The sequence below is a fragment of the Thamnophis elegans genome, chromosome 16, assembly GCF_009769535.1.
Source record: "Thamnophis elegans isolate rThaEle1 chromosome 16, rThaEle1.pri, whole genome shotgun sequence".
Classification (NCBI taxonomy): Eukaryota; Metazoa; Chordata; class Lepidosauria; order Squamata; family Colubridae; genus Thamnophis; species Thamnophis elegans.
The window spans coordinates 27,031,110-27,050,608 of NC_045556.1; the positions used below are offsets into that span (position 1 = coordinate 27,031,110).

At 49.6% G+C, this 19,499-nt stretch overlaps 1 protein-coding gene across 4 annotated transcripts in view; it reads right to left on the bottom strand.

Annotated features, from left to right (window-relative positions):
* SEC16A (SEC16 homolog A, endoplasmic reticulum export factor) overlaps positions 1 to 19,499 on the bottom strand; it is a 63,792-nt gene that overhangs the window by 2,711 nt on the left and 41,582 nt on the right. Inside the window, exons 17-30 of one of the 4 annotated variants that reach the window (XM_032233580.1) lie at positions 18,246 to 18,386; positions 17,368 to 17,481; positions 16,271 to 16,469; positions 15,115 to 15,351; positions 14,266 to 14,342; positions 12,944 to 12,991; positions 12,624 to 12,785; positions 11,686 to 11,763; positions 10,040 to 10,096; positions 9,320 to 9,422; positions 8,086 to 8,220; positions 7,378 to 7,475; positions 5,663 to 5,737; positions 2,202 to 2,261 (exon numbers count right to left, since the gene is read on the bottom strand). In XM_032233580.1, coding sequence (XP_032089471.1) covers positions 2,202 to 2,261; positions 5,663 to 5,737; positions 7,378 to 7,475; positions 8,086 to 8,220; positions 9,320 to 9,422; positions 10,040 to 10,096; positions 11,686 to 11,763; positions 12,624 to 12,785; positions 12,944 to 12,991; positions 14,266 to 14,342; positions 15,115 to 15,351; positions 16,271 to 16,469; positions 17,368 to 17,481; positions 18,246 to 18,386 — 1,584 coding nt within the window. Of the gene's footprint in view, positions 1 to 2,201; positions 2,262 to 5,662; positions 5,738 to 7,377; positions 7,476 to 8,085; positions 8,224 to 9,319; positions 9,423 to 10,039; positions 10,097 to 11,685; positions 11,764 to 12,623; positions 12,786 to 12,943; positions 12,992 to 14,265; positions 14,343 to 15,114; positions 15,352 to 16,270; positions 16,470 to 17,367; positions 17,482 to 18,245; positions 18,387 to 19,499 lie in introns of all 4 variants that reach the window. The other 3 variants (XM_032233579.1, XM_032233581.1, XM_032233582.1) reach the window with 3 other exon arrangements.

Genomic DNA, 19,499 nt, shown 5'->3' on the forward strand with positions numbered 1-19,499 from the left:
CCATTAGAAAATTTATCCTTATTTCCTGGCTGAATCTCTTCTTGATCAGTTTTCATCCATTATTCTGTCTGGCCTTCGGGTGTCTTGGAAAACAGTTGACCCCCTCCACTCTGGGGAAGCCCTTCCAATATTGGAGTACTGCTATCCTGTCTGCCCTGATCCTTCTCTTCACTAGACTAGCCATGCCCAGTACCTGCAACCGTTCATTGTATGTTTTAGCCTCTGGTCCCTTAATCATCTTGGTTGCTCCTCTCTGCACTTTTTCTAGAGTCCCAACATCTTTTTTATAGTGTGGTAATCAAAACTGGATGCCGTATTCCAGATGTGGCCTTACTAAAGCTTTATAGAGTGGTATTAGTACCTCCCTTGATCTTGATTCCTCTGTTAATGCAATATGGGATTGTGTTGGCTTTTTTGGCTGCTGGTGCACACAAGCGGCTCCTATTTAGCTGGTTGTCCACTAAGACTCCAAGATCCCTCTCAAAGTTCCTGCTATTAAGGCTGGTTTCACCCAATCTACATGTGTCCTTTTGGGGTTTTTTTTTTGCCTAAGTGTAAGCCTTTAGATTCATAACTCTCATAAATCCAGCTGAGCACCAGGCCATTTTGACTGACCCCTGAATGCCAGTCAGCAGCAGTTGTAAAATGTTGATTGTGTTCTCACAGCAACAAGGGTGTTCCCCCAACCAACTCCATCCGCATGTGAGTCTCGGTCAGGGAGAAGAATGTCGCAAAGCATGGAAAAGGTGTGTTTTGCATTCAGCAAAACATTTTTTTTAATGTTTTGGATTCCAAAAAGAAGCAGAAAATTTTCACTGAGCAATTTTCCAGCAAAAACGAAGGCTCTGCTCTTGAGTCTTTTATGCCTGTTAAGACACATCATTTGCTACTTTCTGTTCTGGTGATTTTACTTGTTGACGCAATAGAGCAATTGGGATAGAATTGGGCTGAAAGGGAGGACAGCTTATGCCATCCCAGGCAAATGATTGTCCAGCCTGTTGTTGAAAACCTCCAGAAATGGAGCAGCCACAACTTCAAGAGGCAAGCCATTCCACTGATTTATCATTCTGACAGGTAATTTACTCCTCGGTCTGCTCTCTCTTTAATGAGCTTCCACCCGTTGCTTCTTGCCCTCTGGTGCTTTGGGAATGAGTCAATTCCCTCTTCTCTGTGACATCCACTCAAGCACTGGGAGTAGTTCTCCTGTCATATCCTATGGCATCATATAATAGGATACCTGATATCGAGTGAGTGATCTGTAAGGCACAAGTGGCCCCAGAAGTCCCTTTGGACCGTCTTCCCCAATCTCCCTGCTGACAGAATTGCCCATTTCTTGTCAATGTCGAAAAAAATTGTACAGAAGGATTCACACTTCCGAAACACTCCCTTCGGTTTCTCCCCAGAAAGCCCAGCCCTGTACCCATGGCATCACAATAGTAGTGATAAAGAAGGAATGTAACTCAGTGGAAATGAGGGGTGCTCACCCCATTGTCCCTTATGGGGTGGAGTCTGGAGAAATGAATGGAGCAGTGTGTTTACTGGCCAGATGCCTTTCCTGGGGTTTTTGCAGCTGATATATTCTCATTGTGCCCAGAGACAAATATCAGCCTCTAACTAGGAGCGAACTCACAGCCTCCTGATTGTGAGGCGAGAGCATCACCTCCAGGTCAAAAGGTGTGTCTACATGCCTAGTGCATATTTTGAGTTGTGTGTATGGAAGTACTATTGATTCCAGATGTTGCATTACAACCTCTGCTCTCGGCCCTGAAAGTGGTGATTCCCACCTTTGATTTATTGATAAGCTCACCCATCAAACTGTAAGGATCATACCAAAACATATTCTGATTCAGCACATTTTGCCCTTTCTATTGTTTTTCACTGGCTATCCAATTCCAGGCTGGCTAGACAAAACCCCAACTCTGACTCTTTTTTGAGGTGGGGGGCTGGGGCTTGGACTATGAACCCTGCATTATGGAAAAGCAATCACGTTTCCCCAGCAGTGGAGAGCTGGCTCAAAAAGAGCCAGGGACTCCATTTCCCCTTCTTTGGGGGCCAGAAGGCTTCAACCTTACGGTGTTAGTTGGATGGAAATGCAAGTGGGAGATGGCAGAACGAGGGACAAGATACGATGGGGAGAAGGAGGGAAAAGGAGCAGGAAAACAGAAGAGGAGGAGGAGGAGGAGGAGGGCCAGCCAAGGTACCTGATTTAAATGCTGGCTGACTTCACAGGATAATGAACTCATTGAACTAGAGCGCGAAAGCTACAAAACAGCAAAGACACACAACACACAAAAAAAGGGAATCAAAAAGGATTTCAGGTGCTACATCAGCCGAGAGCCCAGGGAAGGGGTGGGGGTGTGGCCGCTGTTATCCGAGAGTCGTTAGTTCCTCGTAGGGTCCCTGCTCCGGAGATTGTCGGGTGTGAGTCTTTGCTGTTAAAGTTGGACCTCAAGGGTCAAGTGGGTCTGCTGTTAACGTACCTGCCTCCCAACAGCGTTGCAGCAGCCCTCCCCTCGCTCCTCGAGTCGGTAGCCGAGCTGGCAGTTGAGTTCCCTAGGCTGATGGTCCTGGGGGACTTTAATTTGCCGTCGCTCGGTGAAAACTCGGAGGGGGCGCAGGAGTTCATGGCTTCCATGACAACCATGGGCTTGACCCAAGTAATTCGAGGCCCAACCCATTCGGCGGGACACATGCTTGACCTTGTATTTCTCTCGGAGCAGTGGATTTGTGATCTTGGTCTGAGGGGGAACGACATCATACCCCTGTCGTGGTCAGACCACTGCCTACTGAGGCTCGACTTTCGGAGACCAAACCCCCACTGTAGGGAGGAGGAACCGACCAGGTGGTTCCGCCCCAGGCGTCTTATGGAACCGTCAAGGTTCCAGACAGAGCTTGGGGTTATTCCTGACACTTTCGCCCACAGTCCGGTGGAGACTCTGGTTGCTGCGTGGCACTCGGCAGCATCGGAGACCCTCGACCGGATTGCGCCACTGCGGCCCCTCCGAGGCGGCGGATCCCGGAGACCTCCTTGGTTCACCGAGGAACTCCGGGAGATGAAGCGCCGGAGGAGATGCCTAGAGCACCGTTGGAGGTCCGATAAGTCCGAAGCGAACCGAGCAATGGTAACCACCTGCACCAAGGAATACACCAGGGCACTTAGGGCTGCAAAAAGATCCCATATAGCCACCTTGGTTGCGTCCGCTGAGTCCCGCCCGGCCGCCCTGTTTAGGATAACCCGCTCCCTACTGAACAAAAGGGAAGCGGGGGAACCCTTGCAGGGCAGAGCCGAAGAGTATGCCCAATTCTTAGCGGACAAAATTGCTCGGTTTCGGTCGGACTTGGACTCCACCCCTGCAGCTCCAGCCGAGGCACAGGAGGATCAATTTGAACAACTCTGGGTTGAGTTTCAAGACGTTACCCCCGGGGATGTGGACAAGGCCATGAGGGCTGTAAGTACCTCCACCTGTGTACTGGATCCGTGTCCCTCATGGTTAGTTACTAACTGCAGTGAGGTGACACGAGGCTGGATCCAGGCGGTTGTCACCGCCTCACTTCGGGAGGGGAACTTCCCCGCCGCACTGAAAGCGGCGGTGGTGAGACCCCTCCTGAAGAAGCCATCTTTGGATCCAGCTATCCTTAATAATTATCGTCCAGTCTCCAACCTCCCCTTTCTGGGGAAGGTTGTTGAGAAGGTGGTGGCCTTCCAGCTCCAGCGGTCCTTGGAGGAAGCAAACTATCTAGACCCCTTCCAGTCAGGCTTCAGACCCGGTTACAGCACAGAAACCGCTTTGGTCGCATTGATCGATGATCTCTGGAGGGCCAGAGATGGAGGACATTCCTCCATCCTGGTTCTCCTCGACCTCTCAGCGGCTTTCGATACCATCGACCATGGTATCCTTCTGCGACGACTGCGGGAGGTGGGAGTGGGAGGCGCCGTGTTGCGGTGGTTCTCCTCCTACCTCTCGGACAGGTCGCAGTCGGTGTTAGTGGGGGGGCAGAGATCGTCCCCTAGGCCCCTAACTTATGGGGTGCCTCAGGGCTCGGTCTTATCCCCCCTACTATTCAACATCTACATGAAACCGCTGGGTGAGATCATTCGCAGGCACGGGATTAGATACCATCAATATGCGGACGATACTCAACTGTATCTGTCCGCCCCGTGCCAACTCAATGAAGCGGCAGACGTGATGAACCGCGGCCTCGAAGCTGTTATGGACTGGATGAGGGTTAACAAGCTCGTGCTCAACCCAGAAAAGACCGAGTGGCTGTTGTGTTTCCCTCCCAGAGATTCGACCAATATTCCATCACTCAGGCTGGGGGGTCAAATTCTACACCCCTCAGAGAGGGTTCGCAACTTGGGAGTCCTCCTGGACTCACAGCTATCGTTTGACCACCATTTAATGGCTGTGACCAGGGGGGCATTCGCCCAGGTTCGCCTGGTGCGCCAGTTGCGACCCTACCTGAATCGGGAGGCTCTCACAACAGTCACCCGGGCCCTTGTGACCTCTAGGCTGGAATACTGCAACGTGCTCTACATGGGGCTGCCCTTGAAGAGCATCCGGCGACTTCAGCTAGTACAGAATGCGGCCGCGCGAGTGATTGTGGGTGCACCTCGGTTCACCCGCATAACACCTATCCTCCGCGAGCTGCGCTGGCTACCTGTCGATCTCCGGATGCGCTTCAAGGTGCTATTAGTCACCCATAAAGCCCTACATGGCAGTGGATCTGGATACTTGAGAGACCGCCTTCTGCCAATTACATCCCTGCGACCAATAAGATCACATAGATTAGGCCTCCTCCGTATACCATCGGCCAGCCAGTGTCGGCTGGCAACTACAAGGAGGAGGGCCTTCTCAGTAGTAGCCCCGACCCTTTGGAACGAGCTCCCCGTAGAGATTCGCACCCTCGCCACCGTCCAGGCCTTCCGCACAGCCTTGAAGAACTGGCTCGCCCGTCAGGCCTGGGGACAAGGATAGTTCCCCTCCCGAATGATGAATGTATGTTGTTTATTATTTTATTATATGTCTTATCTTAATGTCTGTATCTCCCCTTCCCCGATTTTATGTGAGCCGCCCTGAGTCCCCTCAGGGAAAAGGGCGGCCTACAAATATTAATAAAATCTCTAAAAAATCTCTAATAAAGTCACCATGCCAGCCACTGCCTGCAACTCTCCGTTAAACTTTTGTTCGTATCAAAGGGGGAGGGGGAGGGGGAAGGGTCCCAGGGCCAAAGGTTAAATTATACATATTGCTATATGCAAGTTAGCTTTGGGGATTGTTTGTTTTTAAAAAGGCACTTTCTGGGTTACGAACATCTTGGATGCAACTCAAGGCCTCGGGTTGGATTTCAAGAGTCTGGCATTTTCATGGCACTTCACAAAAACCAAACCCATGCACAAATCACGTTCAACGGAGGAAGGGAGGCTCCTCGGAATGGATGGGCCTCTTCAGAAACGGCGACTGCATCTTCCGTTCCCAGATGCAGATTGCCAAGCCGAACCTTGCTGTACCTTTACCTCCTTCCGGTCCCACTCTTCCTGTTTCCAATGGCCTTTCAGCACCTGAGCTTGTTACCTGCCATTTTCTGTTGCAAAGGTGGGCCTTGAAGCACCTCGCAGGTGCCTCAAAGGCTCAGAATAGCTAACCCAGCAAGGGGCGCCTACCTCTCCAGTCTGGGTGTCCCCCGGATATGGTGCAGGAAATTCAGGCCCAGGTGGAAATGCAGCAGAATTTAAGCACTGAAAGAGAAAAGAAAGGAAGACATGAACCATGGACCCAAGTGTTGCGGCCCACCAGCGGATCTGGTGGCCGACTCAGACAGTGAGGAGGTTGGGGAGGAACCTGGGCCAGTCCTGGAGTCTGGGGAAGGCTCTGGTGAGGGCTCTGCGTTGGAGGCAGAGAGGGAGCCAGGGCCGTCCGACAGTTATCAGCTGCTTTCAGACTCAGACATCAGTGGGGCAGAAGAACAGCTGGAGCCTGTTCCCAGTGTGCACATGTGCAGAGCTTCCAGGAGAAGGGAACAGCTAAGGAACAAGGGCCGACTCAGGAGTAAAGGCACAGGTGGACATTGAATGGCCCCTCCCAGAGGGAATAAAAGAGGAGCAAAAGGGGAGAGGAGTTTGCAGGAGACAATGAGTTCAATTCATTCGGGTGAAGATCTGTTCCTGACTTCTAGCCAAGTAATTGCTGCTACAGCGTGGAGTTTGGAAGATATCGGCCTGGCAGCTCTCCAAGCCTGAGAAAGGTCTGTAGCTGTGAAATCTCTGGAAAGGCTTTGTTGGAGAGGAATTATCTTTAACCTAAATAAAAGGGGTTTTATCGGGATGAGGAGTCGGCTTTGTGCTTTTGGGAAGCCTAGGTCAGAACACCAAGAGAATCCAATTGAAATTATCCACAGCTAAACATTGGCATGAACATTTTATGAAATCCGAAAGTCCTCATGTTATTGTTAAAGCTCTCCATCATGAGGAGAGGTCAGAGAAGAATCAATGCAATAATTCACGCCAGGTAGACCTTGATTTATGACTATTTAACTACAGTGCAAAATTATGACGCCTCAGAAAAAGCGATAAGCCAGTTGCTGTTGCACTTACACCTGCCATACCTGCCCCACAGCCCCATCATTGCAATGCAGACAGTTGGCACCTGGCTCGCATTTACAACGGGCTGCAGCGTCTTGTAAGAGACATGATTGTGATGGGTGACCCACCCAGCCAGTTTCTGACAAAAGCATCAACTGGGGAAGCTGGATGCGTTTAATAACGGTGGAGAAAATGGCCACAAATCAGGTTCACTTCCATGATGGCTCAGTTTATGACTTCCATGACTTACAACAGAAATTCTGCTCCCCGGTGGCCGTAAGCCGAGGACTGCAGTATATGTTTCTTCTTATTCTTATACCTTTCACCCATTTTGCTGTTCTCCCTTCCCTCACCCAGGCACAACCCCTGCCCAGCCCACAGTCTTTCACTGGCATCCAACCTCCGAATTCCCAAGCAGGAAGGCTTTTTTAAAAAAATCATTTTTATTTTATTATATAAAATAGCAAAAAGAAAGAAAATAAAAGAAAATAGGAAATGAAGGGTGGGAAAGGGAACGGGAAAAGGGGTGGGGGAAATGCAAGGGGAAAGAGAAAAGGGGGCATTGACTTCCACCTCTTTCTAGAAGAGTACAAGATACACACACTCCAGCCTTAACTTTTTTGCTTTGACACATTAATATATTTCTAGAAGACCAAATAGTTATAGAACTGATGTTACAGAAACAGCCAGGGGGGCGTCTGAGTGGGGTCCGAGAAGCCCAGCTGCCGCATTCAGGGGTTCTGGGCTCAAAGGCTCCACATCTCTAAAAGGAAAGAACATTGCCCACTCCAACTTACTGGAACTTCTCCCGTTGACTCGGGGGGGTTGGTGTCGTTGCCGGGGGTCACCTGGTCTTGAGCCACTCCACCCTCCAGCGGTGTCTGCTCTTCAGGAACTGTATGAAGAGGTCACAGGGTGGTTTTTTTTTTTTTAAAGAACAAGCTTTCCGTCCTTTCCCTCCATCCCAGGCATCTGCATAGGGTTTTCCATGGAAGAAAAGCCAAGCTTGAAATGGGCATTCTCTTCCATGGGGGGGTCTCTGGCTGGCTTTAGGGGAAACTTGTCCTCAAGTTAAAGGCTTCCGAGTTATTCTGAATTACATTCCAAAGTTGTGGAATCAAATCAGTTTTTAAAACAGTGTTTCACACACAAAAAATGCCATTTGTCATTTAAGCGTAACACCAAAAGATGCCTTCCAGGCCTGAGACTCTAATGCTGATCCGGCCCTCAAAGAAATCTAGCTTGACAGCCCTGATCTAAACAGAATATTTACAATCTAAGCTCTTTGACAAGAGGAGGCCTATCTAATACTTCCACCAATTCATTCACTCAAATCCCAATCTTATATTTTCCTTAGCAAAAGCTTTTCAACTACATTCAGCCAACAGCCCCCCCTTCCCTCTTCTTTGGCAAGGGAAGCAGAAGAAAAAGCAGCCGGGAAGGGAGGCGGGTGAGCTCCGGAGTGCGGCTCCTGCTTGCCTTCTTCTCACCTGCCTTTGACTCACCTGAGTTGGGTACAAACATGTTGGCAGGGATGGGCATCGGGGCCAAGGGAGCAAAGAGGTCAGCTGGAGCTGGAGCAGGAACGGGGGACTTGGCTTTGCCTGGGTTCAGAATGTCCACATAGCGAACTTTACTTCCTGCTGGGAAGGGACAAAAGGGGCAGAGGGGGAAAAGCTCATTCCAGAGACCGAGGAAGAAAGGGAAGAAGCACAGCAGGGAACAAGGGACCAATTTCATGACCGCAAGAACCCGTGGGCAGCTGCTATGCCGAGGTGGCGCAGTGGTTAGGGTGCAGTACTGCAGGCCACTTCAGCTGACTGTTATCTGCAGTTCAGCGGTTCTAATCTCACCGGCTCAAGGCTGACTCAGCCTTCCATCCTTCCGAGATGGGTAAAATGAGGACCCAGACTGTGGGAGCAATATGCTGACTCTCTGTAAACCACTTAGAGAGGGCTGTAAGCCCTATGAAGCGGTATATAAGTCTAACTGCTATTGCTATTGCTAAAAGCTCTCCGGCGGAGCCAGGATAGACTTCTGCCTATCAAAGATTACGGTGGCACAGTGGTTAGAGTGAGGTACTGCAGGCTCCTTCTGCTGCCTGCAATTTGCCAGTTTGAATCTCACCAGGCTCAAGGTTGACTCAGCCTTCTGTCCTTCTGAGGTGGGTAAAATGAGGAGCCAGATCATTGGGGGCAAGAGGCTGACTGTAAACCTAAGCGGTTTACAAGAGAGGGCTGTAAAGCACTGTGAAGCGGTATATAGGTCTAAGTGCTATTTGCCCTTCCTTCCTTCCCTTCATTCTAATTTCTTCTTCCTTCCCCTCTTTCCTTATTTTTCCTTCCTTGCTCTCTTCCCATTTTTCCTTCTTTTTCTTTGTCTTTCCTCTTTCTCCTTTCCTGTCTCTTCTTGCATGTTCAAATGCAAAAGGGGAAACATTTATCCTTTTGCTTTGTTTTTTAATTTGCTTTGATAGCCCTCTGCCAGCAAAAATGGGGCTTGGGGGAGCCATGCGTGGGGGGGGTGTCACCCCCTTTTTCACTAACACAGGCAACGCGGGCCGGTCCTTTGCTATTTCCAGACTGGCTCTGCGGGCCAAATTTAAGCACTCTGCGCAATACTCTCGTCCCTTGCTGCTTGCCATCTGAACAAGCCAGCCAAGGAAGGGAGAGAACAATGGGCCCCCTGCCTCCCCCCACCTCTCAGGTCCAGGATAGGTTTTCCAACTGTATCAGATACCTGCTCTCCTCGAGAACATGTTGACGGAAGCATTGGGAGGTCCTGCTAATCCAGAGGGAGCAGCCTGAGGAAATCCTGTGGGGGGAGGGGGAGGGGGCTTGGTCTAAAGAGAGATGGGGAGAGGGGGAGATGGAGGAAAAAAACAGTCAGTGAAATGCAAATCTCTTAGCTGACAGCTTTCCCTTTCCTAACAGAGTTAATAGAAATAGAGTAACGGAGTTGGAAGGGACCTTGGAGGTCTTCTAGTCCAACCCCCTGCTTGGCAGGAAACCCTACACCATTTCAGACAAATGGTTGTCCAACATCTTCTTAAAAACCTCCAGAGTTGGAGCATTCCCAACTTCTGGAGGCAAGTTCTTCCACTGGTTAATTGTTCTCACTGACAGTTCAACAACAACAACAACAGTCAGTTCAACAATAGTTGTCTGTTATGTTTGGTGTTGGGACTGCCGGAAACCACGAGACGGCTTTTGCAAGAGCCCCTCAGGCATGGGGGACGAAGGGATGGAAAAAACCAAGCAGGCTAGAAGAGCAAAGAAAGTAGAAGACCCTCCCAGGAATGCAGCTGCTTTTCCATCCCTTGATGATGATGATGGTGGTGGTGGTGTGTGTGTAGAGCAAGGGACTTGGAGTATGGCGTGCGTTGTGCTCGTGGGTGATGCCATCTCAATTCCCATTTGATACGTTGATATTCATTCCTGAACTGGCAGCCACACTTACTTCCTCTTCCGGTTCATCCAGGTTGATCCACCGCTGTTTTTTTTCATCCCAAACAATCTGTAGATGGATAAAAGAAGCTTTACGAGAGGAGCCAGATTCAGCCGGCTAAACCAGCATCTGTGTTTTCTATTCAAACACATTTAGGATTGTTAGAATAAACAAATACAAAGGGAAACAGTCTACGTTAGATAACAGAATTTCAAAAACAAAACAAAACAAAAAAAAACCCTAACCAAGCAGAAGTAAATATATTATGGGAAATGTTCTAGGGACACGTTTTCTAATTTCCCTTGTTTGTTTGTCTAAACTCTCTGGCCACAACCTAGAATAGTTTATGCTTTATAGTGAACACTGAAGATTATCGCTGTACTGATTTGAGTCCTTTCATCTATTATTTTATTAGTCTCCTAACCTTTTTCCTAGAAATCATAGAGACCCACCAAATATTGGTCAACCAACTAATATTGGCAGGCAGATACAGATTAAGAGAGTTGGAAGGGACCTTGTAGGTCATCTAGTCCAACCCCCTGCCCAAGCAGGAGATCCTACCCCATTTCTGATAAATGGCAGCCCACTGAAAGCTTCTAGTGATGAAGGTCCCACAACCTCTGGAGGCAACTTCTGTTCCACTGGTCAATTGTCCTCCCTGACAGAAAATCTCTCCTTATTTCCAGGCTGAATCTCTCCTTGGTCAGTTTCCATCCATTATTCCTTGTCTGGCCTTCAGGTGCTTTGGAAAACGGCTTGACCCCCAACTCCTCTCTGGGGCAGACCCTCCAATATTGGAAGATGCTCTCCTGTCTCCCCTGGTCCTTCACTTCCCTAGACCAGCCATGCCCAGTTCCTGCAACCGTTCATCCTATGTTTGAGCCTCCAGTCCCCTCATCATCCTGGTTGCTCTTCTCTGCACTCTTTCCAGAGTCTCAACCTTTTTTTTTATAGTGTGGTGACCAAAACTGGATGCAGTATTCCAAGGGTGGCCTTACCAAGGCTTTACAGAGTGGTATTAGTACCTCCCTTGATCTTAATTGTATCCCTATATTAATGCAGCATAGCATTGCATTGGCTTTTTTGGCTCCCGCCACACATAGTCACTGCTGTTAAGCCTGATTTCACTCAGACAACTACAAATCTCCCTGGGGAGATTTTGCTACATTCTCTATAAGCTGCCCGCATAAATGGTTGCTAACATGTTCTATTCCACTCATGGATTCTTTTTATCCCCTTTAATATTAATTTTAATGTTTTACCTTTTAATGCCCTATGTTTTAAACCCATAATCATTTTATTTTGTTAGTTCTGGTATCGGAAGCCACCAAGGGCTGCATACAAATTTAATAAATAAATGAACTAGTTCTTGTTAAGGATAGTTTTGCATCATGTTTGCCTCTCTGATAGAAATCCCAGTGCCAGTGTCTACATTTGCCACTCTGTAGAAGCGTTTTTCTAACTTTCTTTGCCAATCCTGAACGTTTTTTCCCCCTGAGACTGGAATTGGTGCCATTTGAAATTTAAAAAAGTGAAAAAAAATAAATTCGTGTTTGTTTTTAAAGGTCCCAAGGCCAAATGCTACAGTTGGGAACGGAGTATTAAAAGGAAGAAAACAATGCCCAAGAATGCCAGTGGAGGGTGAAGGGTTTTCTTACCGACTTGTTCTTATCATCAGGAAGGTGAGCTTCATTTTTGCTTTTCCCCATTAGCCATCTAAACCAGTTGCCACCGCTCTGAGGGAGGAAAAATGCACTTATACTTTCTTTTAATACAATGTGTTCCTCTCTCCCATCCCCCAACCCAGGGAGATTCCAGAGCAAATTATGACTTTAAGTTTGGTGCAAAATGCAGCGGTTTTGTACAGGCCTCGGTGTGCACCCGTGTCACCTCTCCTGCAGGAGCTGCATTGGTTGCCAGTTTGCTTCCAGATGCAATTCAAGATGCCGATTGTCACCTATAAAGCCCTTCATGGTTTGGGACCAGATTATCTGAGGGACCGGCTCTTGCCCGTCACATCTATCCGACTGACCAGAGCGGGGGAAATTGTGGGCGATATGGCTGGTGGCACCCAGAAGAAGGGCCTTCTTCATGGTGGCTCCCTCTCTCTCTCTCTCTCTCTCTCTCTCTCTGGAACATAATTCCCCCCCCCCGAGATTAGAATGGCCCCCACTCTAGCACTTTTCCAGAAGGCGTTGAAAACCTGGTTCTGCCAGCAGGCCTGGGGAACCCAGAGCAGGATGGAGCCCATTCAATGGCTCATGTGAGGTGTTGTCGTCAGGGTGAGGGATGAGCTGGGCTATTGTATTATTTTATTAATTTATTATTTGATTATTTTCTTTTATTTTTTTAATATATGATGTTTTTATAGACCTCGTGTGAATAGGCGGCAATATAAATTTTCTAGTAAATAAATAAATAAGTTTGAAGGAGGAAGTGCTAAACTTGTGGGGGTGGGGGAAAGGAGAGATGGAGGCCTCCAGAAAGTTTTGCCAAGGTTGGCCAAGGCATCGGAGCCAAGCCAGGAAGTGCAAATTCTCTCCGGTGGGAGGCAGCTAAGTGTTTCTGCTTAGAGTTTTAAGCATTTGTGGCTCACTTTTTGAAGTGCCAGCTCCTTCTTGCCTTCTTCGGGGGTTTTCTTCCTTTCGGGGATCGAGGGTGGAGGTGGGGAAGGCTGCTTGGAGGCTGAGTTTCGCCTCTCCCGGCCAATCGAATGCACCGAAGACTCCGAGGTGGTCCGAGACCGCCGCCCAACGCCCTGTTGCGACATAACAACCAAGTTCAGTTTTTCGGAAAGTTTAAGAAGAGACGTCTTCAATAAAGTTGCAAGTTGCAAGAGAGAGAGGGAGAGAGGGAGATGGAGAGGGGGGGAGAGAGAGAGATTTGCGTGGCAGCAAATCAGTTTCAGGGGCATACCATGTGGGCTGAAGACTGGGAGGTCGATCGGGATCGTCGGCCTGGGCCCTGGACGGAAACAAAGTCAGCACACCTGAACAAGCAGCAACAGCCGGGAGGCCCTCGCAACAGTCACTCGAGCCCTTGTGATCTCTAGGCTGGAATACTGCAATGGGCTCTACATGGGGTTGCCCTTGAAGTGCATCCGGCGACTGCAGTTAGTCCAGAATGCAGCCGCGCGAGTGATAGTGGGCGCACCGCGGTTCGCCCACGTTACACCCATCCTCCGTGAGCTGCACTGGCTACCTGTCGATCTCCGGGTGCGCTTCAGGGTATTGATGACCACCTTTAAAGCACTCCATGGTAGTGGATCTGGGTACTTGAGAGACCGCCTTCTGCCGATCACCTCCCTTCGACCGATTAGATCGCACAGACTGGGCCTCCTCCGCACTCCATCTGCCAGTCAATGTCGACTGGCGACTACACGGAGGAGAGCCTTTTCTGTTGCAGCTCCGACCCTGTGGAACGACCTCCCCGTCGAGATCCGCACCCTCACCACCATCCAGACCTTCCGCACAGCCCTCAAGACCTGGCTCTCCCATCAGGTCTGGGGATAGGTTCCCAATTTACCCGCCCGAGTGTTGACTGTTGAATGCAAGTTGTGTTTTTATTATTTTCTTTCTTTTGTTCACATATTGTTTGTTTTTGATAGTGCACCCCCTTCCCTTTGATTGATTGTAAGCCGCCCTGAGTCCCCTCAGGGAAAAGGGCGGCCTATAAATCTTAATAAAATGACTTAAAAAAAAAATGACTTAAAGACCACACCTAAACAGCCGTGGGCAGCAAAAATCCCACCGGCTCAAATCCCAGGAGTGGATTTGTCATGTTGTAAAGAAAAGGGGAGGGGGGAAAAAGACAACCAGGAACTCATACGCGGAATCTTCTTTACTTACCAGGTTATTCCACTCCTGGCCACTGACCTCCAGATGGAAGGGATGCAGGAAGCCCGGCTCCTGGCTCACCGGAGCCTCTGGCCTTCACAGCCTGAGGCCCTGCTTGTGGTGCACATGCCCTAGAGAAAGCCCAAGGCCATCGGCCCCATCGCCACCACTTGGCAGGCAAAATGTGGCTGACCAAGGGGGCCGTGGACTTCTTCTACTGAAGTGCTCAGAGAAAAAGTCATTCTAGAACCTCTTCACAAATTGGGCCATTCCGGAATGAACGGGCCCAAATTAAGCCAGAGCACGCAAGGCAGGCTTGGAAACTTCCCACAAGACCTCGGGCGCAATGTGGCCGCACAATGACGGTCACTAATAAAGAGAGAGAAAGAAACTGGCCAATACCATGATCGCCATCTTCCCGTAGAAGTCTTCCTCTCCGGACTTTGTAATTGCCTTCCATACGGGAGGTTCAGACACCCCTGGGACCATGCAAAAAGAGAAAGAGGGAAGGGCAGGTAAACTTCGTTCTCCCCAATGAGGGGGAGAAGAGCCACCTGCCTGTGAGATGAGTGGCTATGATAGACGGATGAATGAATGAATAAATCCCTGTGGGGCTTGGTGATACCACGTGGGCAGGTCCATCCAAGACAGGGGTGTCAAACTCAATTTCATTGAGGGATACATCAGGGCTGTGGTTGACCTTGCGGGGGTCGGGCAGGCATGGCCAACTGGGTGGGCATGGCCAACTTGATGCTCTCCCTGAGTGTGGCCGACTGAGTGGGCGTGGCCAGCTTGACACCACTCCCCAAACTGCTGGATATGTTTCCTCTTTGTATTGGGTAGTCTGGGCAGAAGCGAGGCGGGCCGGCCCCTCACATTTTCCAGGATGGCCCCATGGGCCGGATCCGGCCTGTGGGTCTTCTGTTTGACACCCTTGATTTAGGAGCTACTCCCAGCTAATACCTCTACTTCTCTATCAGAGATGGGACTACAATGAGAGGGAGCCTCCAAGGGCCAACAAAGGCAAGGAGAAATATGGTGAAGCTTCCCTGCTGAATTCCCCAAGGAGGATGGGATCCTAAACATGCTTTTTAAATGGCAAAAGCCATGGCCGGATCCCTTCCCTTTCCATCTCCTCTCTGACTTGCAATTCCTTAGAAATTTTGCAGACAAACTGCAGGCTCCACAGGGGCTCTGGAGAAGGAAGTTTGCTGGCCGATTCTTCCCCACCCATTCCCTGCCCAGGCGAACCTGCTTCATGCTGAGTCCCCTCGTGTGGTGGCAGCTCGGGGCCCTGAGGAGGTAGTCCTGCTGGCAGCACCGCTGGCACCCCGTACGTGGGGTTCAACTCGGCTCCGTAGGGGTTCAGGGAGCCAGGTCCCGGGCCCATCGAGGTGGGTACCCCAGAGTAGAAAGGAACTGTAGCGGCAGGCTCCGGTTGGGAAGGGAGGGTCAGAGCCGCTGAGCCCTCCAGGATGGTAGGAGGAGCTAGAGAAAGGATGGAAAGAGAACAGAGTTTGCATCCTGTAATAAGCAAGAATCCAGAATGAGCCTGACTGCTCATTCTGTCTGGCACAGGAGCAGGAGGAGTCTGGAAGTGTTGTGGTCCACCAGCGGCTTGCAGAGCTCACAGCAGAGGCTGACAGTGAGAAGGTTGGGGAGGAACCTGGGCCAGTCCTGGAGTCTGGGGAAGGCTCTGACGAGGGCTCTGTGTCAGAGGCAGAGGGGGGGCCAGGGCCATCTGGGAGTTATGTGCTGCCTCCAGAGTGGGACAGCAACGAGGGAGAGGAACAGGCTCTCCCTGCTTCCAATGCGCGCATGCACAGAGCTGCCACAAGTCAAGAACAGTTAAAAGAGAAGGGACGATTCGGCAGTAAAGTTTGGAGGTGATTGGCCCCTCTCATAGGACATAAAGGAGAAGTAAAGGCACGTGAGCCTTTGCAGGGAACAACTTGGTTCATGCTGGTCAGTTTACCTTCTGGAAATACGTTTAGACTCTTTGCTCCGTGTGACCATATCAGCCTTATCCCGAAGGACTTTGGCAGACTGCTGCAGAACTCTTTACTACTATTTGGAACTCATTATGGGCTGTGAATGAATATAATTCACAACTTTTGAAATAAAAAGAGGGGTTTTGGACTTAATTGTGTGTGTTTATTGTATCAGGAGAACACACACAATTAAGGTCAGAAGAGGAGGGCAGCCAGTGAAGGCTGCAGGTGGCCTCAGAGCAGCCAGCATCCTTCATTCACACAGCCGGTTGCTTGGCCCCCATCAAAGGAGCAAGTGGGATGCTTCCTAATACATGGGCAGCCTCTACCTCCCACAAGACTGCCTGGCATTTGGTTCCCATGCTTTCCACGTTTTCAGGCCACGAAGGGGAGCCTCCCGCAAGCCCTGCACCCACCTGAAGGCATCAAGTGCACCTTCTGCCCGGGCTGGACCATGTTGGGCAGCAGGGAGGCCAACAACGGGTTGTTGGAGCTCACTTCTAGGCCGCTTCCCAGGCCTTCATTCTGACTGGGGTGGTCGTGCTCCGAGCTCGGCGTGCTGGAGGAGTACTGCTGGGGTGTGAATCGCCCTAGGCTGCAGCCGAAGCAGCTCTCCTGCAACAAGATGGGAGCCAATGGACGCTTTCAGCTAAGACCAGCCATTCGACGCCACTGCCCAGCCCCAGGCATAACACACACACACACATTATTGCAAGGCTTTTGGGAATTCAAGTAGGGGATTTGTAGCAGATTTCCACCTGGGGGCGGGGGGGACAGTCTAGCTGGCCTAAGCTCTTTATTCCTGGAAAAAGTCTTGGAAAAAATTCAGAGAAGAGCAACTAAGATGACCAAAGGCTTGGAGACTAAAACATAGGAAGAGCTTCTGCAGGATTTGGGTCTGGCTAGTCTAGAGAAAAGAAGAATTAGGGGGGTGGGGACATGATATAAGTATTCCGATATTTCAGGGGCTGCCACAAAGAAGGGGGGGTATCAACTTGTTTTGCAAAGCACCTGAGGGTATAGGACAAGAAACAATGGATGGAAACCAATCAGGGAGAGAAGCAACCTGGAACTAAGGAGAAACTTCCCAACAGTGAGGACAATTAACCAGTGGAATGGTTCTCCTCCAGAGGTTGTGGGAGCTCCATCACTGGAGGTTTTTATGGTTAAATCACCCTGCGGAATGATCCCAAATTTCATCAGCCTCCGTGGAGACCTCACTGGTCTTGCCTTCCGCCTGAACTCTCCCACTTAGAAGCCTTGAAAATCAGTCCAGGGAATTCTCAACTTACGACCATAATTGAGCCCAGAATTTCTGTTGTTAGGTGACAACTTAAGAGAGTTTTGCTCCATTTTACAACCTTTCTTGCCTCTGCAGTTAAGTGAATCCCTGCAGTTGATAAGTTAGGAACCCGGATAACTTATCCTCAGCGGCATCTCTACGCCTCAGAGGGAGCCTGGAATGGAGCTGGACCTAACAGCATCCACCTGCTGCAAAGGAGGTGAAACTCACCTTAATCTGCTCGTCTAAGTGTCGGAGATGAATGAGCCAGTTGGGCTCAATAAATAATTCCTGCTCAGGCTTCTCCTTTATCTGAGGGTCAAAGAGCCGCAATTGAGAGGAAATCTGTAAAATGAAGAATGAGGAATTAAAAGCATATCAGGCCTTAGGAAGACCAGGAAGACCTAGAATCCTGCATCCGGTTTTGGTCCCCACACTACAAAAAAGAGGTTGAGACTCTGGAAAGAGCGCAGAGAAGAGCAACCAGGATGATTAGCTCAAACATACAATGAACGGTTGCAGGAACTGGGCATGGATGGTCTAGGGAAGAGAAGGACCAGGGGAGACAGGGAAGCATCTTCCAATATTTGAGGGGCTACCACAGAGAGGAGGGGGTCAAGCTGTTTTCCAAGGCATCTTTGAAGGCCAGACAAGGAACAATGGATGGAAACTGAACAAGGAGAGATTCAGCCAGGAAATAAGGAGGAACTTTCTGACAGTGGAAGAATCAACCAGTGGAACAGAAGTTGTGGGAGCTTCATCACTGGAGGCTTCCAAGGAGAGACTGGGCTGCCATCTGACAGAAATGGTGAGGGGTCTCCTCCTTGGGTGGTGGGTGGGGTGGGGAGGTTGGACTAGATGACCTACAAGGTCCCTTCCAACTCTGATAACCTGACATTGTCTGCGGTCCAAGGAATTGTGACGCTACATATTTGGAGGGCTCGAAGTTAGCGAAGGTTGGGAAAAGGGATGGTATACAGGAAAAATGGGTGCTGTGATCTGAAATAGCTGCCAAGCTCCGGAGTCCCAGAAAAAGGACAGGGGTCCCTGGCTTCCCCCTCCCCTGACGGTTCAAGTGAGTCATCCGTCTTGCTGGGGAGTTAGCTTACCTGGATCACCTGGCTGATAAGAACCGGCGAATAGCAGCCGGGGTTTGTAAGGATGGCCTTGGAAATGACTTCGCAGTAGTGGAAGGCTTGTGCGATGAGCCCCATCTCAGCCAGCCGGCAGGCATAGAGGAACTTGAACACCTGAGAATGCAGAGGAGGTTTTGAGACGCTGGTTAATACCAACCGAGGACGGGGTCAGATCAAAGGCCAGCCTCCATTGCCTTCCGCTTCCATTTCCTTAGCGGTAATTACAGGCAGTCCCCCACTTATGACAGTTCATTTAGTGAATGTTCAAAGTAAAAACTTCACTGAAAAAAGGGACTTGTGACTATTTTCGACAGTTACGACCTTTCCAGCATCCCCATGGTCGTGTGATCAAAATTCAAATGCTTCGTATTTATGACGGTCGCTGTGTCCCAAGGTCATGCAATCCCCTTTTGCGACCTTCTGACCAGCAAGTCAATGGGGGAAACCAGAGTCCCTTAACGAACAGGTTACTAACTTATCAGCTGCAGGGGTTCACTTAACAACAGTGGCAGCAAAGGTGTTTAAAATGGGGAAAAACTCACTTAATGAAGGAATTGTTGGGCTCCATTGTGGTCGTAGGTCGAGACCTACCTGTAACTACATTTATTCCCATGTCATATAGTTAATCATTTTCCTCTTCTGTCACCCTAAGAATTAAAGATTGTGCAAAAAAAACCTGATACGAGGCACTGATATATTATTTAATTTATTAGCGTATTTTTCAGAGTAGAAGAAGCACCTTCCCCCCCCCCCAAAAGAGGGTGAAAATCTAGGTGCGTCTTATACACTGAATACAGCATTTTTGGCTTACCAAAACCCCGCCCCCTTTGCAAAAATGGACATGCAGAGGGTTTGGGAGGTTTGCAAAGTGCTTGTGGGGGCTGGAGAGGGCAAAAACATTTTTTGCTCATTTTTGCCCCCCTCAATCCCCTAGGAGCACTCTACAAGCGTCCCAAAGCTCTGCATGCCCCCCTCTTTTTTTTTTTTTTTGCAGAAAACAAGGCATACAAAGGGTTTGGGAGGCCTGCAGAGTGCAAAAACTTTTTTTTAAATTCACCTCTTCAAAATCATGGTGCGTCTTATACTCCGGTGCGTCTTATAGTCTGAAAAATACAGTACTTTCTTCCCTATCCCTTTCACAGCCCATACCCTACTGATTTATAACCTTTATCCTGGCACCTAGGTGCTCTGAGATTTTCTCACCTTTTGGGGACTGAAAAGGGAGGG